General features: G+C 38.6%; 1 protein-coding gene across 1 annotated transcript in view; it reads right to left on the bottom strand.

Annotated features, from left to right (window-relative positions):
• Window positions 1–16,885, bottom strand: part of LRRC56 (leucine rich repeat containing 56) — a 37,330-nt gene extending 20,445 nt beyond the window's left edge. Inside the window, exons 1-2 of the mRNA XM_032188762.1 lie at window positions 16,807–16,885; window positions 9,918–9,978 (exon numbers count right to left, since the gene is read on the bottom strand). Coding sequence (XP_032044653.1) covers window positions 9,918–9,978; window positions 16,807–16,846 — 101 coding nt within the window. The 5' untranslated portion in view covers window positions 16,847–16,885. The remainder of the gene's footprint in view (window positions 1–9,917; window positions 9,979–16,806) is intronic.
• Between the last annotated feature and the right edge of the window lie 1,297 nt (window positions 16,886–18,182).

The raw sequence follows: 18,182 nt of genomic DNA, 5'->3' as shown, positions 1-18,182 counted from the left end.
TCCTTTTCGATATGAAGCTGTGCCACAGAGATGCTGCAGAAACCCAACACACAGCACTATGTCTTACTGAGTGCACTGCACGCCCCACAAGAGCAAGGAAATTTTCAAATAAAGTTTAGACAGGCAGTAAATAAAACTGTCACAGCCCCGTATCAATTGTCCCTCGGTCTAGCCCCAGAGCTACTGCCACTTCCTATAGTTTTGGCAGTCCTCCACTCCCACTGTTGAAAGTTTACACAAAAATAGTAAAGGATAACGAAACTGTGGTTAAAGAATGAGTTATTTACGTTGCAGGAATGAATCCCACAGCACTTGAAATTTCCTGCATGAATACCTCCGCAGTCCTCTGCAAATTGTGTGCCTGTTTCACGGTACGTTCCAGGTCTGAGCTCTGGCAGCAAACGACAGATATATTGCAACTTTGATTTAATGTGGAGCTCATCTTTCAAAATCAAGTCTTGAAGCTTTCAATGCTGCAGGTTAAGCAGAAGGAATACTTCGTAAAAGATCCAAATCAGCTGACTGATTCACTGCTGTTAAAAATCTTTTTTGTTAAAACAAAACAAAAGAACAAGAAAAACAACAAAAAAATCTTGAGTATCATAAAAGCTGAAATTCTAGATTAGTTGACCACACAGAACTAAAGAATTAGATCAGCTGTGAGTTCCTATTCATCTTTTGTCGTGGCAATAGTTAAAGAAAGAAACATTTGAGATACTGTAGAAATGGGCTGATTTGAAAATCCATAGAGAGGATGTAATTTAAAATTATTTAATTTGAATATACTGGAATGCAGGTTCTTGAGATTATTTAGATCTGGCATGCTTGTACTGCACCAATGACTTTCTGCCACAGCTGCCATTTCTTCTTTGTACCATTTTCCCCTTTTATTTTTTATCTGCTCATATATTCAAGAAGAAGAGAAAAAACACAGAAGCTGGCAAGGAACTGATATGGTTACAGCTTGGGTCTGTGAATGACTGACAAATGCCAGTTGAGCTCCTCCAAATTTCTTCTCTTCTAGCCTCTAATACAGCTGCACTCTTCACTCCAGATTTGTCACAATACTCTCCGACATATGTCCTGAGTCAAGGCTTTTTCCTTCAATGATAACTCCAAGGGAGAATTCCTGTGCTTGTGTTGGCCTCCAGATGTCTTACAGCAAGCAAAGGAGATTCAGAAGAGAACCTTGGGGGATCTCACAGTTCACCAAACTGACTGCTGAGGCAGATGAGACCTTATTAGATTTCCTTTCTGAGGACATTACAAGACAGAAGCACAATACTTATTTCACAGGAGCCCGATCAGCAATTTGCTGCAGCTGTTTTCTGTGTGTGCAGCAAATGCATTTGTGCACCAATTTGTGCAGCAAAAGCAGGTGCAGATTGGATGTACAGCAAATTCCATGCCAATTCCAGCAAATTCCACAATTTCTACACTAACCTCGAGAAAGGCATTCCTATCGGATGCTATTATGTTTGATTTTGCTGACTTTTGGCTTTGAAGTAAGGAAAAATACGCACCAAAACAGCTGGACAAGAGTCAGGTAGCCCAGAAGTATATATATATATATATTCAGAAGTATACACTCAAACCATCAATTTTTAGCGGTTCTCTGTTATCTCTCCGGTGAACACAAAGGTTTCCCAACCGACATACTGACGAATGTTTGCATAAGCGAGTTCATACTGCAAAACCAAGCTGGTATTATTGTTAAGCATGGATGGTAGGAAGTGAAATAATAGTTTAAAAGACAAATAAATTTCACAGAATCATATCTTGAAGGTCTCCTCCAACCAAAGTGATGCTAGGATTCTTTCAAACTGTGTTGAAATTAACTTTTCTTCTGTACCATTTACTTCACTTGGAAATGCAAAAATGAAAAAAAAAAAACAAAAAAACCAAACACAATTCAATATAAGAATGCTCTGAGTGGTATCCAGTACTAACATGTATAAGGAGAGATGACATCCCCTAATTATCATGCTTTGTGAATTTAAAAGTAGATACCACTTAACATAAACTACTTAGTAAAAATAATGAGATTCTTGGAAGAAAAAAATAAAAAACAGAAAAAACTGGTCGTTTAAAGTAGTGCTTATTGCAGGTTAAGAACAAATACTGAGAATATACAGCCTTTGCTTATTCACATAGATGAACTTTACAGAAGGTCCTTCAGACAATAGAGGCAGTATTGTTTACACAGAAAAATGACAAAATAAGACTCATTATACAAATAAATACATTTTCAAATATTTTTAAATCTTCAGTATGATTTAGCAACTATATTTTAATGTGTTTATCTAAAAAAAGGATGAAAATTATACTAGTCCTCCTTACTGTTTCTATTGCCAAAATTTAAAATATGGTAATAAACATTTTTTTTTCCCTTAAATAAATTCCTGTGGAACAATTATTGTGTTCTAAAACTATATTTACTTTTGGATGCTGAGAGCAAGGATGTTAAAAAAAAAAAAAAAGTTTGTGGAACCTTAATAGGATAATTCCTAAGGGCAAGATGAACTAGACAACAATAAACAGAGCAAACTCTCTAAGTCACTGTCTGTGGAAAGATTGATAGGATAGCTAGGAAATGTACAAATGGTCTGTCAAATGCACAATCCTTCCTAAAATTTCTGTTACTGAAAGTGGGTGGAAGGTTTCACTATCAAACTTTTGTCTTCAGCTTCTCCATGTGAAAAACAAGCAGTGCAGCTTAAGGCAAAGAGGGACACCTGTGCATGCGTTATGCCTGCTAGCTGAATCCCAAATCTCACTTCCTAAAACATGAAGGCATTTTGGTATTTCTTCTTGCAGGTATTGATCCATCCCAGAGAGACCTGATGCAGTTTGCAATGATCTCAGGGCAAAGCGATACAACTTTGCCAAACAGCAAATAAGAAATAAATCTACAGAGAAAGAAGCGTGCAAATGGAAAAATAGCAACAGGCCCTCAGTGTGCAATAATGCATCCACAGAAAATAAGAATAACTAAATCAAATCCCACATGGAGAATACTTGATAGAAATTAGATTATAAGAACCGGTTGTGCAATGAAAACCTATTTATTTCTTCATTGTGTATACTTATTGCTTGGCAGTTACCAACTGATGAATACAATCAAATAGCTTCATTTCCTCCTCCCACCCTTCCCTTTTTCAAATCAGCACTTACCTTGCATTCCAAGACCACCATTTTCCATTGAACCCAATTATTTCTTCTCTTTCCCCAAAAAAAGTCCAAACCAACAAGCTGCAGACAAGCAACTCTCATGATGGAGGGAATCAAAGCAACCTGCAAACACATTGCACTGACAATAACATTATTTTCCTGCCTATACTTGTGAGGCCAACCCCTCCTGATGGCTGCTTGGACCACAGCTGATAAAGAGACTATGGAGCCTGGATAGCTCCACCAGCAATGGTGTAATTACTGCTGCTTCCCAACCCAGTTCTTTGGGTTTTCTCAGATGGTGGTTATAACCATTCTTTCTTATCACTGAATAAAACAATCACTTAGGTGTATATATTCATAAGCAATCTCCAGCCCTGACATCTGAAACAAAGCAGCTGCAAACCCTAATAACAGGGCATGGAAAGCATTTATTTGCTGCCAGAAATCTACTTGATACCACTAACATTTTTATTTATCATATTATAGTAGCGTCCAGAGCATGTAACCGAGATCATGATCCCATCAGGAAAAGCCTTGCACATAACTCATGAAAAGACTGTGTCTGCCCCTGAGTAATATATAAAATAAATGACTGAGATTGAAAAACATGGTGAATTTCTGCAGCTAGCCTGTTCCCACAGTAGAAACAATAGCTAACCCCATAATTAAGTTGTATTTTTGAAATCCTGGTCCAGTGGCTCAGCCACAAAACCATTTGATTCCCTCTAGTCTGTGGGTAAATTGCTGCCATTGCTATCTCCAGTTGGTTCAAAGAGTAAGGATGCCCCCATAAGCCCTGAATCAGGTGAGTTTGTGATCCCCTAAAAGGTTCTCATTCACTAGAAGGGATCAGCACGTAGCTAGATGATTCTTGCACACAAACAATGCTTGTAAGACTGCAATAGTGGTTAATGTAGAATTTCAAAGGTGCTCTTTGGAAATGATAAAAGCTTTTATTCATGTATTTTCTTGGAAAAGGATGAGGAAAAGAAATAGTATACAAATAGTGAGAGCCAGAGACGTGGCTTTTAAAGGTGTGGTTGTATGCACTTCTCTCTGCTCACTGAACTTGAGAAAGTACAGGCTGGATTCTTTCTGTGGGAGCACTTGTGCATCCTCAAATGCCAGAGAAGGAAGGCAGGATGCCTCTATCCTCAGACTTTCTTAAGAGAAGAGAAAAGCTGAAAAACGCCCATCATCTCCCCTCTAGTCTGCTGTCCTGGAAAGCACTGTATTGTCAGCACATCCTCAGCTCACTGAGTGCTCACCTCAAGGTGAGCCACATCTCTTGGCTGGACAATGCCAAATGAAGGTGACCCCAGAGGAAGCTGTACAAGGAAAAAGGGGAAAATAAGAGGATTTCAACCACCTGAGTGGTGGTAAATGCTGGTAAATGCTCAAAGCAATCAGGTTTTGCTAGGACTTAACACAGACTGGCTAACTGTGCTTTACTGAAAATAATCCAGTCAATTAAAAATAGCTGCATTTCTATCCCAAAATCATGATTATTATTTTTTTAATAGCAATAATATGAATACTTAAACCCATCACTGCTAAATAAAACTTGAGGTCACAGGAGTTTTGCCAAGTTTTATGATATTCCCAGGGATGCGCAGACATTAAAACAGAGAAGACTTATTAATACAGAGATTAAGTTTCAACTCAAATGCTTTCTTTCGTAGCTCCTGGCAAGCACACTGAGTTCTCAAAGAATATATTCTTAAGATTGACTTCACAGCAACCTTAACTGCTGCAAGACTTTCAGGCTGGCTATACAAAAGCAGCAAAAGAAACATTTTATAAAATAAACTAACTTGCATTTGAAAATAAATGCTTTTTCCATGCTGAAAAGCAAACAGTGCTGCTGTAGGCACTGAAATAAGGACAGAGATTCACCCAGACCAAAGCAGAGCAGCAGCTCTCTGACTGTGTGTGTCAGCACAACACAATGCAACAGTACCCTGATTAAACACTCTAGGCACTGCTGTCATACAAACAGATCATACATTGACAAACACTGGCATGTTTAACACAAACTAAGTATCTGGAATTATTTTAGAAAATATTTTGGAATTTTATCTCAGCAATGCTGACCTCTGTTGCACAAAAAATGGTAGGTATTTATACATAGTACCTATGTCATACATATCAGACGTAAAATTCCCTCATTGCAAAAAAAAAAAAAAAAAAAAAAAGACTGGAAGAGCAAGAAGGAAACTAGAGAAAAAATAGCAAGGAAAGGAATAAGTAAGAAAGATGAAGAAAAAAAAAAAGATTAAAGGGAATGATGTCCCATAACATCTGTTTGAGATAAAACTATCCAAAGAATAGCAGATGCTCAGACACTCCATCAGCAGCACTTTCAGTTTTGGGGTTATTTCTGTTACAGATGAGCCTGCTATGGGATGGTGCAACTTGCTCCAGGTCCCACAAAGCACCTAGAATAACGTTCAGTCCTAGCTGGCAAGCAGTTTCACCGAAGTCAAACTTCTTGCAACTTTAAAAGGTGAGCATTTGCCTAAACTCTCTGTTGGATGAGCACCAGGGTGTAATATTGCTAATTGCAAATTCCTGAAGATCCTGACTGAAGTCATGAAGGTATTTTTAAACATTGGCTTTAAAGCCCTTGCCCCCAGTTAAGAAAGAATTAGTTTGGTTCTGGTTGCTTAAAGTCATGAAATCATCAACAATACCCTCAACTCAAGCCACTCGTTTCACATTTTCACTTATCTTTTCACAGTCAAGAGGGCTTGAAACCTTTCAAAAAGTGAATACACAGATTCCAATGAAGCCAGTCTTGGCCCCTGGAGCTGGTGGTAAAATACATATATCTATCTTAACACTCAGAATAAAAGCATGGGCACTGACAAATTTGCATGCACTCTGCACCTTGCTCATTTTAACCTTCACAACAACTCTCTCTCTCATTTCTGCTCTCCCTTGATGACTTACTGACCCAAATTGCCCAAGATTAACACCCTCTCGTTCTGGGGGAGTCTTTTTGCAATAGGGCAAGAGCAATTCAAGACTGAATACAATGCAGACCACAGGGAAGAAATGTAAACTGTATCTGGATGAAGGAAAACTCCTTTCCCTTCAGTATAACCCTCATACTTATTTTGTCCCTGTCGGTTTTCATCTCACTTGAAATTCAAGAAGTCTCTTTTATAAACTGTTGCTTAAGTAGCCCTGGGAGCAGCCCAGTCCTCTGCTAGCTGCCATGCACAGAGCTGAACTGGAAGAAATGTGCTTCAGCTGGTGAAACAGCTTCTGCTATAACCTTATGGGAACCAAGTCCTGAGATTCCCATATCTGATTTAAAAGCCCTTTCATAAAGATTTTATCAAACATTTTAAAACATATCTCTTAATTCATTCCTGAATTAAGAATAAAAGCAATCGGATTAAAATATACAGGAGATATGCCAAAGCAGAAGGAATAATTCCATTGGCCTTGAAATATAGCTCTTTTACTGGAAACATTAGCAAGAGAAGGACCGTGTGTCATCACAAAAGAAAGGCGGTTTTTAAGATGCACTCTCTTCAGAACAGGTTCCATGTTTGTCCTCAATTATCAGTTCATAAATTGAGAATTTCTTGGCTGCTAGCAGATGGGCAAAGGTCACCAAATGGGGACCTAATAAACTTAGTGCAATTCAGAAAATTAACAAGAGTTTGAAGTAATTTCTTTCCGTAGTACACTGAGTATTCCAGAGCTGTTCCCCTTTAGCAAAAGGCCACTAAAAAACAAAAACCCAGAAAAAGCCAAAAAAAGATGTTCCCCTTCAACTGCCAAAGTGGGTTATCAGCAAATAAACTTGGATATATTTTCCTTATGAATTAAATGAAATGGTTGATAACGATATCCTACACTTATATATAGCCTTTAAGTTTCAAGTATTCAAAAGTAACTTCTGGGGGAGGTGGGGGGGAACCATTAATTCACAGGTAAAGCAGCTCAACCACATTCCCAATCAATAGCATCAGAGCTTCTTCAGGAATTACCACGAAAAAACAGGACAAAACATTTCAAAAAAAAAAAAATAAAATAACAAAAATCTGTGACTAAAGCAAGGATCATAAATCCTTATTTTGGCACCTTGCTATCTGCTGTTTGCCATCAAAAACAATTTTCCCATTTTAAATTTGAAAAGAGGTATTTTAATTCTTTTTCACCCTAAAATAATTAGAAAACTTTACAGGAGAGAACAAAACAAATGACAAAAAGCAGGTCTCCCGTATTGCTACCCACTCGTGCATACACAGATAGTCTTTTGTTCATAATGCTTCATTATATTTTCTCATGTAAGATAGCATGAAAAGAATGTTCACTTTTAACATCTTGAGTATACATCAAACACTCTCAATCTTTTGCCTGCTTTTCTTTCCTACCTTCTTTTCAGTAAACAGACCAATCTTCTACAGTCTGTCCTTGCTAGACATTTCCTGTTATCTGCTGCCCATTTTCAAATTACAGCCACAATGATTCTGACCTTATCCCCAAGAAAGTTTACAGGAATTACTTTTCCTGAGAAGGAAGAACATTCTTCTGTCATCCTCAAAACCATCAGTTACATGGGTTTGGTTGAATACGACAGAATAATCAGCTTTTGGGCAAAGTTCAAGCATCAACAATTTTAATTTGGAAGTAAGCTTTTTAAACGTTTTTGAGTAACTGGAAACAGCCCATTAGAATGGCAGCAGCTACGCCACGTTAGCTGTAGCAGACATCGCTACTGCCATGACAGCAACGTTACATTAATGGGTATTAAACTGACATGATACAGACATCCAAAAACAAAGTTCAAGTACTCAGGCTGTGCTTGCATCATAGGCTGTGCCCTTAAGTGATCTATGTTCATCAGTGACAGATTGTCGAAGATGGGAACTAATAAATGAAAGCTGCTCCTGTCCTGCACTGACTGAGCTCTGGACTGGGAGAGTTACCAGATTCTTGTTCTTCCTTTACCTGTTTCCCTAAAATTGCATTTAATTAGCACATAGAAAGCATGCTTATTTAAAGGAGGGTATGTATTTAAAGGCGACCTTGCTTGGAATCTGTGTGTCTGGGAGTTGTCACAATAACAGACTTCAAGCCAAAACATAGCAACATTATAATTGATCAAATCAAAACTCAAGAGCCTACATTACCTGCAGCAAGTGCCAGAGGCATATTTTCTCATAGAAGACGGTTTGCAAAATCTTCTCATGGAAAAAGTTAGACTTGCAATACAAAGAAAGGTGCAAAATCCTGCTGCAGCCTTAAGTCAAATAAATTAGGTGGTCATATTCAAAAGTTTTCCTGAACTGCATCCTGCATTCATTACTAACATAAATGGTTAAAACATTTTCCATTGAATACAGATTTTTGGACCAAACCATTTTTTTTCTTTTTAGTATAATGTCTTCTGATATTGTCAAAAATAGAATTCCTTCACTCACTACTTACTGCACAGAAATTGAGCAATTTCATGCTTCCAGCAAGGGTTGGTTGCCATTAAAATATTTGCAGTAATGTAGATTCATCGCTTTTCCACGTTACAGATTTTAAAGTGGAAAAAAAAAATATTTAGACTGCAAATACTTCATCTCATCATCAGAACAAGGGAAAATATGATCAAAGTGTAACAACTGAATGATAAAGTAGCATTTTTAAAGACTATTATCTGTAGATTTTTTCCCGCTGATTCAAAGCCTCTCTTTAAAAGGATATTTATGATTGAGAAGCAGTTTGTGTTCTGACTCAGAACAAATGACAGCCCAGGTTATCCATTCTCATAATGGCTGTCAGATCAAATCTGCTCAATTTTCTTCTACATTTTTTTCCTTCTAGCAACTAGTACAAGCTCAGTCAAAGATCTTAATAATGATCACCAGTAATAAAAAATGAAAGTTTGTTAGCTACTTTAGTGATGATGTATGGGACAGAGAAGGATTTCTTGCTGCTTTCCATTAGGGAACATGTTCTCCCCAACAAGAATTAGTAACATGTCTACTTTTTTCCACAAAGTTAGTAGATAGCAACGCAAAGCCAGACAGCAGACCTGTTTAACATAAAGATGATCTTTTACACAGCCCTTTCCTGACATGAACTGAACTTCTCCATCACACATTAACTATCAAGGGTAAAACAAACAACAAAATGGGGGAAAGAAGACAGTTCTGCCTTCTCATTGAGAAGGTTTTCACTTACACCTTCCCACGCCTCCCAGTTCCCCAGTTCTCTGGGAGCAAATATGTGATGCTCTCATGGAGCTCAGCAAGCCATGGAGATGAAGCTTCACAGCAGCTTTCAGTAAACCCAGCTCCACTGACTTCAATCAAGTGAAGATTTTCATCAGCTGAGGAACTGGTCTGACCTGCATAGGACAGACTACTGTGCACAATAAAAGCCCAAGGGCTGAAACACACTGAAATCCAAGCATGCACGCACAAGAGGTGAAATCTTAGTGCCTTTCAAATTTACAGCAAATTTCCACGGACTTCAGCATGGCAGGAACATTCCTGGTGTCAGACCAGAGGGTAATTCATTGGCATCACCGCAGCGACACTGATTTGTTCCAGCTTAGGTTCTATCCTTAAATTTAGGAGGTTGCAGAGCATATATTCTGGGCCTAATCCATTATAATGGCATGTGGAAGTGGAAGAAATGAAAGCAGCATAAATGAAGATTTTATCATTTAAATAAAATTGAGGGCTGTTATTTTTTTTATATATTTGTTTCAGTTATCATTCATTTCTTACCTCACAGTTACAAGCAAGCTATTGTTCAACTTCAGCTCTCTCAGATTAGGTAGATAGGCACCTACAGGATGAGAATAAAGAATCATTTTGCACACCTGGTAGTAGAATAAAGGAAAGTTCTGACAGTTACGCACTGAAGCATCTCATTTTACATGCATTTTCTGCCAGATCTGTGCTGGACCTCTTCTAAGAAAATTAATGAGATTATTTCACTCAGGAAATATTTCATCCTTTGCATTTTTGCAACAGATATGTATTGTCACCTTGACTACTGAATTATAATTTTTGGACCCCTTTCTGACAATCCTGATACAGCACCTTTCCAGAGAGACAACAACAAAAACTGGCTTCATGGTGACTGTTTTTTTCATTCTAACCCATAATCCTTGTTGTTCACTATTCAACTGTAGAAGTTTCATATCTATGAAAAACGCAGTACTCCTTCATTATTATTTTCATCCACATCTTCCTCTATTCCTATGAAACAATTTCTTTTTTGGTTGCTTATGTACATTATCTCTGACCCAAAATCACAGACCAAATCCCTCCAAGCTCAGAATAATTTGGATATAATCTCAAGTCACAGGAAACATTTGCTATTGACAAGGGCAAATTTTTACCCATTCCCATTAGCAGAGAACCCTCCAGTTTAATATGTCACCATGAAGAGGCAGCACCATTTTTAGACAGACTGGATTGTTACTAAGACACTAAAGTCTATTCTTAAATATTTTTATAAGCCCTCTAATTAATCCCTGTCTGGCAAGGATGATTTAGCAGTGTCCGCAAGAAGGACATTCTATCTCTAGCTCTTTGTAAAGGATCAAAAAGAGAAGAAAAACAAATAATAATGATAAAAAAAGGAGTGGGATCTCAAAAGCAAACAAAGAAGGTCATGTTGTTCACTCCATTTCCCCAAACAGAAAAACAATGTTTATGGCAAAAACATTTTAATAAATCATGTTTCAGAAGAAGCATTATCTTTATCTAATGCTATTTGGGAGTGATTATAATCCACATATTGAATTTCATGCCATACTGGAAACAACTTCATTTCTTTGCAAAGCTCTTTAGAAAACACTAAATATTCAAAACACATTGTGCAGTTTTTAGCCTTATTTTTAATCATATTCCATAGTACATAAAAATTAGAGTACAAATTACAAACACACCACCCCATCCTGCAAGGCATACTCTTTCACGTTGAGCAAGTTTTTATAAGGTATGGCAACAAAATACCTCAGAGTCCTGACAGAGGAGATACTAATATCCCTGTTAATTATTCACAGCAGTCACATACACTACAGAAGCAAAGATTTCTGTAGAAATAATCCATGTGCTAAGAAAGACCTCACAGAAAAAAAAATATATCAAAATCTAGATGATTAAAAAAGATCGCTATCATGTTACTGATAAGAAACCTGAAGCACAGAGAGATTAATTGACTTTTCCTGAAGCATTTCAGGAAAGAACAAGATGGATCTAGCCTCTTCAGTCCCAGAAGCCAGTGAGGTTCAAGCAAAAGCTATTGCAAAATATTAAAAAGCAAAATATCACAAAGCAAACAGGTTTTAAAAAGTGGTATGAAGCAGAAGATTTGACTAAGATGTCAAAAAGGCTAGCTCAAGAGAAACTGAGAGACTTGCTCAAGAAAAAAAGCTTTCTACTGAATACATTTAGGGTTGGTTCCGGAAAAAAAAATACTATTAAAGGACTCAAATAGGCAGTGGGGTGTGGCAGCCAGCGTTACAGACTGAAGAGACAATTTTCACATCTGGTTATTTCATTACTGTAACACGATCCCCCATCTCGGACATTTTCTTGTATTTTGGCACAAGCCACCCCTGGGAACTCGTAGAGTGTTAAACCCTAACGGGCTGTTTAGTCGACTAAAATAAAAGTAAGCTATGTGCAGCAGTGCAAAAATCTGCCACCAAGACTCGAACAATGTTTTTTTCAGCTACACAGGTTTTGCCCTCTTTTAAGTTTTCTGTTAGATACATGAATGTTCTGCAGTGATAAAAAATCATTGACTGATTTTTTTTTTGTTTGGCTTGTTTTTTTGTGTTCTAATTCCTTGCATACAGACTGGAAACTAGAAGATTAAAATACAGAGAAAAAAGTGTAAAAGAAGAATGACAAAATAAGAGTCCAATACAAACACAAGAACATATTTCTAATTTTCTTAATTTTAACCCTCATGGCATCTTTCCTGAGAGCAAGGACACAATTCGTTCTTATATGAATATAAAGATACCCTACAATACCAACATGATTAACTTTAAATACTGATATGTAATGTATGACCAATATATTCCTCATTCTGAACTGTGTTCCTACTATATAATTTAAATTCTAAATAGAGTCACCCACTGTGCTGGTGACCACAGTGCTGGTCTGAATATCTGAGAATACAGAATGGCTAGCAATGCTCTCCTGTTTTTGATTCCTTTTCACTAGCCTTTTGCTATGTGGCTTTGAAATTAGCAACCAGCAACAACGCACAAGTGTGAAACTATTCAACCATACTATCCCAGTGGAGCAAAAACTGAATAAAGAATTGAAAGAAATCAAAGTGTAAGGTAGGTGCTTCATACCATTTTCTTTGAAACAAAACAAAACCAAACTTATTTAAAACAAACAAAAACAGCACTTAAATCAAAGTAGTACCCAGAATGTGTTCATGAAAATTAGTTTGGTCCACCAACACAACGAGCATTCTTGTGGTAAAGTCTAATTACTCTCTAAGATGAATCTTCTGCAAACACCTACCTCAGAGCTGCTATATTTAGGTCCAGAGACTGCAATTCTCAGATTACTAACTGCACTGCTGAATAAAAGTGATACATGCACATTCAACAGCATTGCCTTAAGTAATACACTTCACAAGTAGAGTAGTAATGAAGATATCTCTCTGAGCTGCCTTAGTATAGCAGGTGACATTTATATAACTAATTAGGACTAACGAGAAAGCAGGCAGGTTGCTGGTTTAATTATACTCCAGAAGCTACAATACGTATATTAATTGCACTTGTTGTTTATATTGCAATGTATTCTTCAGGCAACACCTTGTATATTGTTTTTCTGTTGTTAGCAAAAAATCATCCTGGCTTGACTTGCTAAGCCTCCTGGAGTATGACCTACTGCAAAATATATGCAGAAGAAAGGACTGACAAATGCTGGCTTTGGCATCAGGGAACCTGTGTGTTTTGATGACATTACAGTACAGAACAGGCATGTGAACTCAGGCTGCACTTTTCCAGCAACAGCAACCTGATATGTAAATTAAGCAGGCTATTTAATTCACTTAAGTTGTGTTTGATCAAGTTACATCACCTTGATGTTACTCCCATGTATGTTCTAAGCGTGCCTTTTTGCACGTTTCTGGGGGGAAATGGACAATATAGCTGGAGATTAGACTGCAGCAGCTGCAGACAAACCCGAGCTAGCTGCAGTCTAGCTACCTGAGATTACAACCTCACAAAAAGAGGCATCAGCATAAGGTTTAATATGAATTCACTGCTGGATGTATTTCTGATTCCTGGAGAGGCTGCCTACCCCTGTGCTGTTGCATGTCCTCAGTGAAGCTTGTTAATACCAGCTCAATTAAAGGCAGCTTGGGCAGAAACATGTGCTGGAGCCGTGCCTGCAGCCTCAGTGCCGGCCTGCCCCAGATCCTGCCAGTGCCTGCCGATGGACGTCTTCTGCCTTTGCCTCTTGCAAAGAAACATTGACAAATAGAACAGAAGGAAACAGATAAGGCAACCCTGTATGAAAAGTAACATATGCCTATTTCCGAACCTTTAGCAGAGCTTTTCCTTGATAAAATGCTTTCTGCTGAGCAGCAAGAGAGTCTTCTGCAGTCCCCTCGCAGCAGAAACCAGCTGCCTCACCAAAGGGAAGCAGCGGTCTCCAGACACATAATCAACTTAGACTGGCTGCCAGAAGGCAACAATTGAATAAGTACCAGGGAACAGCATTGTGGGTAACTTGATTTGTAGCTATTAAAATCACTTAGAAATAAGAGAACTATGTAGTGTCTTAAATGACTATATCCCACCATTACTTTCAACAGGGATTTCTATGAGCTGGTCATGAAAACGGTCCCAGATCTGTCAGCAATCAAAACTGAAGGGATAAGCTAATAAAAAGGAAACAGCCCATCTGTTTGAGTACAAGCTGAAGCCTACATGCAGTTAGAGAACACAGAAGTAAATCCAAATTCCACAAAGCTGGATATATGACTTGCCAGGGAGGTTCAATGTTGTGCCTGTCACTCAGCAAGGTGCACCGAAAACAAATAGCTAGAGATTTCAGCAATTGCCCCCAGCCCCACTAAGACTCAATTTCAAGTTCTGGCATGAAGTCTTTCATTATTCTAATACTGAACACATGAGAACATTTTCACATTAGTCTTTTAGGGTTTCAGCCCACACCCTGTCCCTAAGAAACATAACTGTTCCTTCCTGCTATGTCACACCACTGGGGAAAGGCTGTCCTGGCAAATTGGGAAAGGTTGACAAGATTACACTGTAAAGCTCATCACATCTCATGAGTGGAATGCTTATAAGAAAAGCAACAAGTTTTAAATCACTCTGGAAATTTTGCTAAGGAGATGCAGACCCTCAATGCTTGGGATACAGTCTGTGCATCACCAAGAAGTTTAAAACATTTCTTGAGTGAAAATTTCTGTGTAAATTTGGGATTCAAGAGCTACGAGGTTCCATGGAGTTACGTGCATTCTAGTAACCGGATCAATGTCCAGGTGGAGATCAGTGATGAGTGGTGCTCCTCGCAGGTCAATATTGGGACCAGCACTGTTCAACATCTTTGCTGGTGACATGGACCGTGGGATGGAGCGCACCCTTTGCAAATTTGCTGATGACACCAAGCTGTGTGGGGTGGTGACACGCTGGAGGGAAGGGACGTGGAGCAATCCCAAGCACAAATACAGGCTGGGGGGGAGAATGGATTGAGAGCAGCCCTGAGAAGAACCTGGGGGTGGTGGTTGGTGAGAAGCTCAACATAAGCCAGCTAAAAGAGGGTATGTTTAGATTAGATATAAGGAAGAAATTATTTACTATAATGGTGGTGAGGCAGTGGAAGAGGTTGCCCAGAAAAGTTGTGGAGAAACTGCAAACCGGAAACCACTGGAAGCATTAAGTGACAAACTTTCTGCCCTAGCCATCTGGTGGCATTTTCAAAGAGACTTTCACAGGAGGGAAAGTCAGTAATGCACATAAAGACAAACAAACACACAGGATAGTGTTGATGTTTTGTTATTCTCACAAGCAGTGGGGACCCAGAGCTGCCTTTTATTTTTCTTTATAGCCTCCAAAGTCCAACTCCTGGTGCAAACAGTTGGACATAAGATGGAAATTGTTTGCAACATGGGAATAGTGCTCTGTATTCTGTAGAAGTTGCAAAAACCTATCCAAAGGAGCAGAAAGAAAGGGAATTATTCCAGTAATGGAAAGGAAAGGGAAGTATGGAGGACACATGAAAAAGAGAGATCAGAGACATGTAAATTATATCCATATTTTTTTGTTCTTCTTCTATAGTAATACTTCAGAAAATCTACAAGATTGAGCGTGGTATGTTTTGTGAGCACATAAGGAGTAAGAGGCGGTAAGGTAAAAGTTCAAAAGAAGAAATGGAGGGGACTACATATTTAAGATAATCCCATGACAGAAGTCACGGATAAGGTAAGACATTTTGCTAGCTTGTAACATCTGATGTAAAATGACATAGGAATGGGAGCACCACTTTGGAGCACTAGTAGAAAGCACATAATAAGATTTTCTTATCAACTGGAGGAAACATGACTCGACTGATCATGAACTCCGAAAGAAACAGATGTAATTTACCTTAAATTACCAACTACTTATCATAAAGAGACCTATCTGCAATATAAACTGAATAACCAATATAAAGTGGCATGTACAATGCAAGACATACCCACGCCCCTCTACCCCCCCACCCCCCATTGCACTTGCTTTCTCCATTCTTCATAAATTGTCATCAAAACGCCCATGAAAGCTGTTCAGCTGTTACATTATAGTCACTTGCATACCTTGGTGGTCTGCGTGGGAAAATGAACTGCTTGTCTGAAAATACCAGCACCCACTTTCAGGGGTGTGACTCCATTTGGCACATAAAATATTACCCTGCAGTAGTTACTCTGCTTCATTTTAGCTGAAGATGGACTTGACTGTGATGAAAGCCTACATGTTGCTGACAGAAATGACTGCCAGTACTGGAAAAATCTTTCATATACTCAGTGTTAACTCTTCTATAGAAGGAATTCCTTCAGTACTTTCTTACTTCTCCAGTGCAGAGATGATGACACAGAGACAAATCACAAGCATTAGGGCCTCCTGGGGCTCATCAGATGATGTATCTAGAGGAGCTTCCTCAGGCACAATTGCCAGCACAGCTTGATGAGGCAGTGCAGGAAGCAAATATAGGCTGCTGCAAATATTAGCAGCCTGATACTACTAGCGATATCTCAGCCACAGGGGAATCTTCCAGTGGAGACAAACTGAACTTTGGCTATTCTGTCTCGCTAGAGTAGCATCAAGTACCCTAGGGGACAAGGTAATCAGTAAATGCTCATTTAAGGCTTAGAGGCATGTCATTTGTGAAGAATTTGTTCAAATTAATTGGCATTAGACAGAAGTGGTGTCACTCATCCCATTGCTGTAGCGTTCAGTCCTATGTAGTGCCTCACAAAAGGAAACAGTGATCAAGTGAGAGATACAAGGGAGATCAAGAACTCCCTAGCAGGACAGTACTTCACACTAGCTGCTGATTTCTGAGTCCCCAGTCCTGCTAAGATACAATAAAGGAAAATTTGAGAAAGTAAGCAGAGGATAAATCGTTTTCTTACCGAAGTTCCCCAAGCTGTTCTCTCTTGTATCTACTCGCATCTCTAGGGCCTTCACTTGCTGCAGATCATCTATCCCTGTCAAAGCTTTCTGTAAATATAAGCAGAGATATATGTGTATTCTCATGAAAGAAAAACAGATACAGGAGGAAAAAGGTGTACAAAGGCTTTCAAGCTGTGCTGTGTCAGCATGTGCTCCACGTCAAAATGCCTAGACGTGATCACATCAAAATAAATTTAGCATTCAAAGATCTTTCTTTCTAGTAGCTCTGAATTATTCCAATTTCATATAAATTCTACATTGCTCACAGAATCCAGGCTGAGCATTATATTCAAGCTGCAAAACAAAAGACCTACATGCCAATTAAATTAATTTGAACTACATGTTCATACTTTAAAACTTGTGTAAATTTGTAAAAACTTGTAAATCTTGTACAAATCCTCAGCAGATAAGAAATGTTATCATAGTGTCACCTCTAATCAAAAAGGTGCTAGATAGTAAAACTCTGTAAAAGGCTAAGTAATGTGTTTTGATCAGAAACTATCATAAGAGAACACAATTTTAGCTCAAGATGGTCTTAAAAGGTTTGCTTTTCTGGTAGAACACACCAGTAATTACAAGAATTACAAATTTCTTTTAAGAGAGTTAGGCAATGTCAATGGAAGCCTCCAAAACCTTTTGTTTTTGCAAAACCTTCGTGATATGGTCAACTGCTGCAGTAAGCAAGGGTGTGTGTGAATCCAACTCACTATCACAGGTTCTTTCCCTAAATATCCTGAAGTTGGCATTGACACATACATTCAGATTTTGCTCTGTACTTAATATAGGGTCAGTTGAGACTACCTGTTTGCTAGGTTAATCACAACAAATGATAGAGACAGCCTTGAACCAAAATCCTGGCATGCCACTTTCCAAAGGAAAAGCCTGAGCGAGCCCACTCAGTAATGTGACCTACTTGGCAAAGGTAAGCATGACGACAGAAACGAGCAGAAATTATTCACAAATGAGAGAGGGAAGCTCTAGGGCAGCCAATGAAAACTGCAGTGAAGTCCTATGGTCCCAGGCTGCAATTCCACAAGCAGTTGAAACCCTCTCATGTGTTACCACTGCCAGAAGATTGCTCTCATCCCCCGTTCCCTCCTTTCTTCCCCACTACTTGTCCCACTGCTTCATTTGCATCAGCTTTGGGTGCTCAGTGAATCCTTCTTGAACCAATTTAATTAAATAGACCAGGAGGGAACTCTGCCCCTTTTTCCTGATGGGTTACTGGTTCATGGAAGGATCTGAAATACTCCAGAGGGATGAGAACAAGGCTTTAGGTCACTGTGACTGCCTGAAAGAGCTGAGGCTACAGATAGTGATACAGCTGCTAGATTTT

The sequence above is a fragment of the Aythya fuligula genome, chromosome 5 (genome assembly GCF_009819795.1).
Source record: "Aythya fuligula isolate bAytFul2 chromosome 5, bAytFul2.pri, whole genome shotgun sequence".
In the NCBI taxonomy this organism is placed as follows: domain Eukaryota; kingdom Metazoa; phylum Chordata; class Aves; order Anseriformes; family Anatidae; genus Aythya; species Aythya fuligula.
This window is presented reverse-complemented; position numbering and strand designations above follow the sequence as displayed.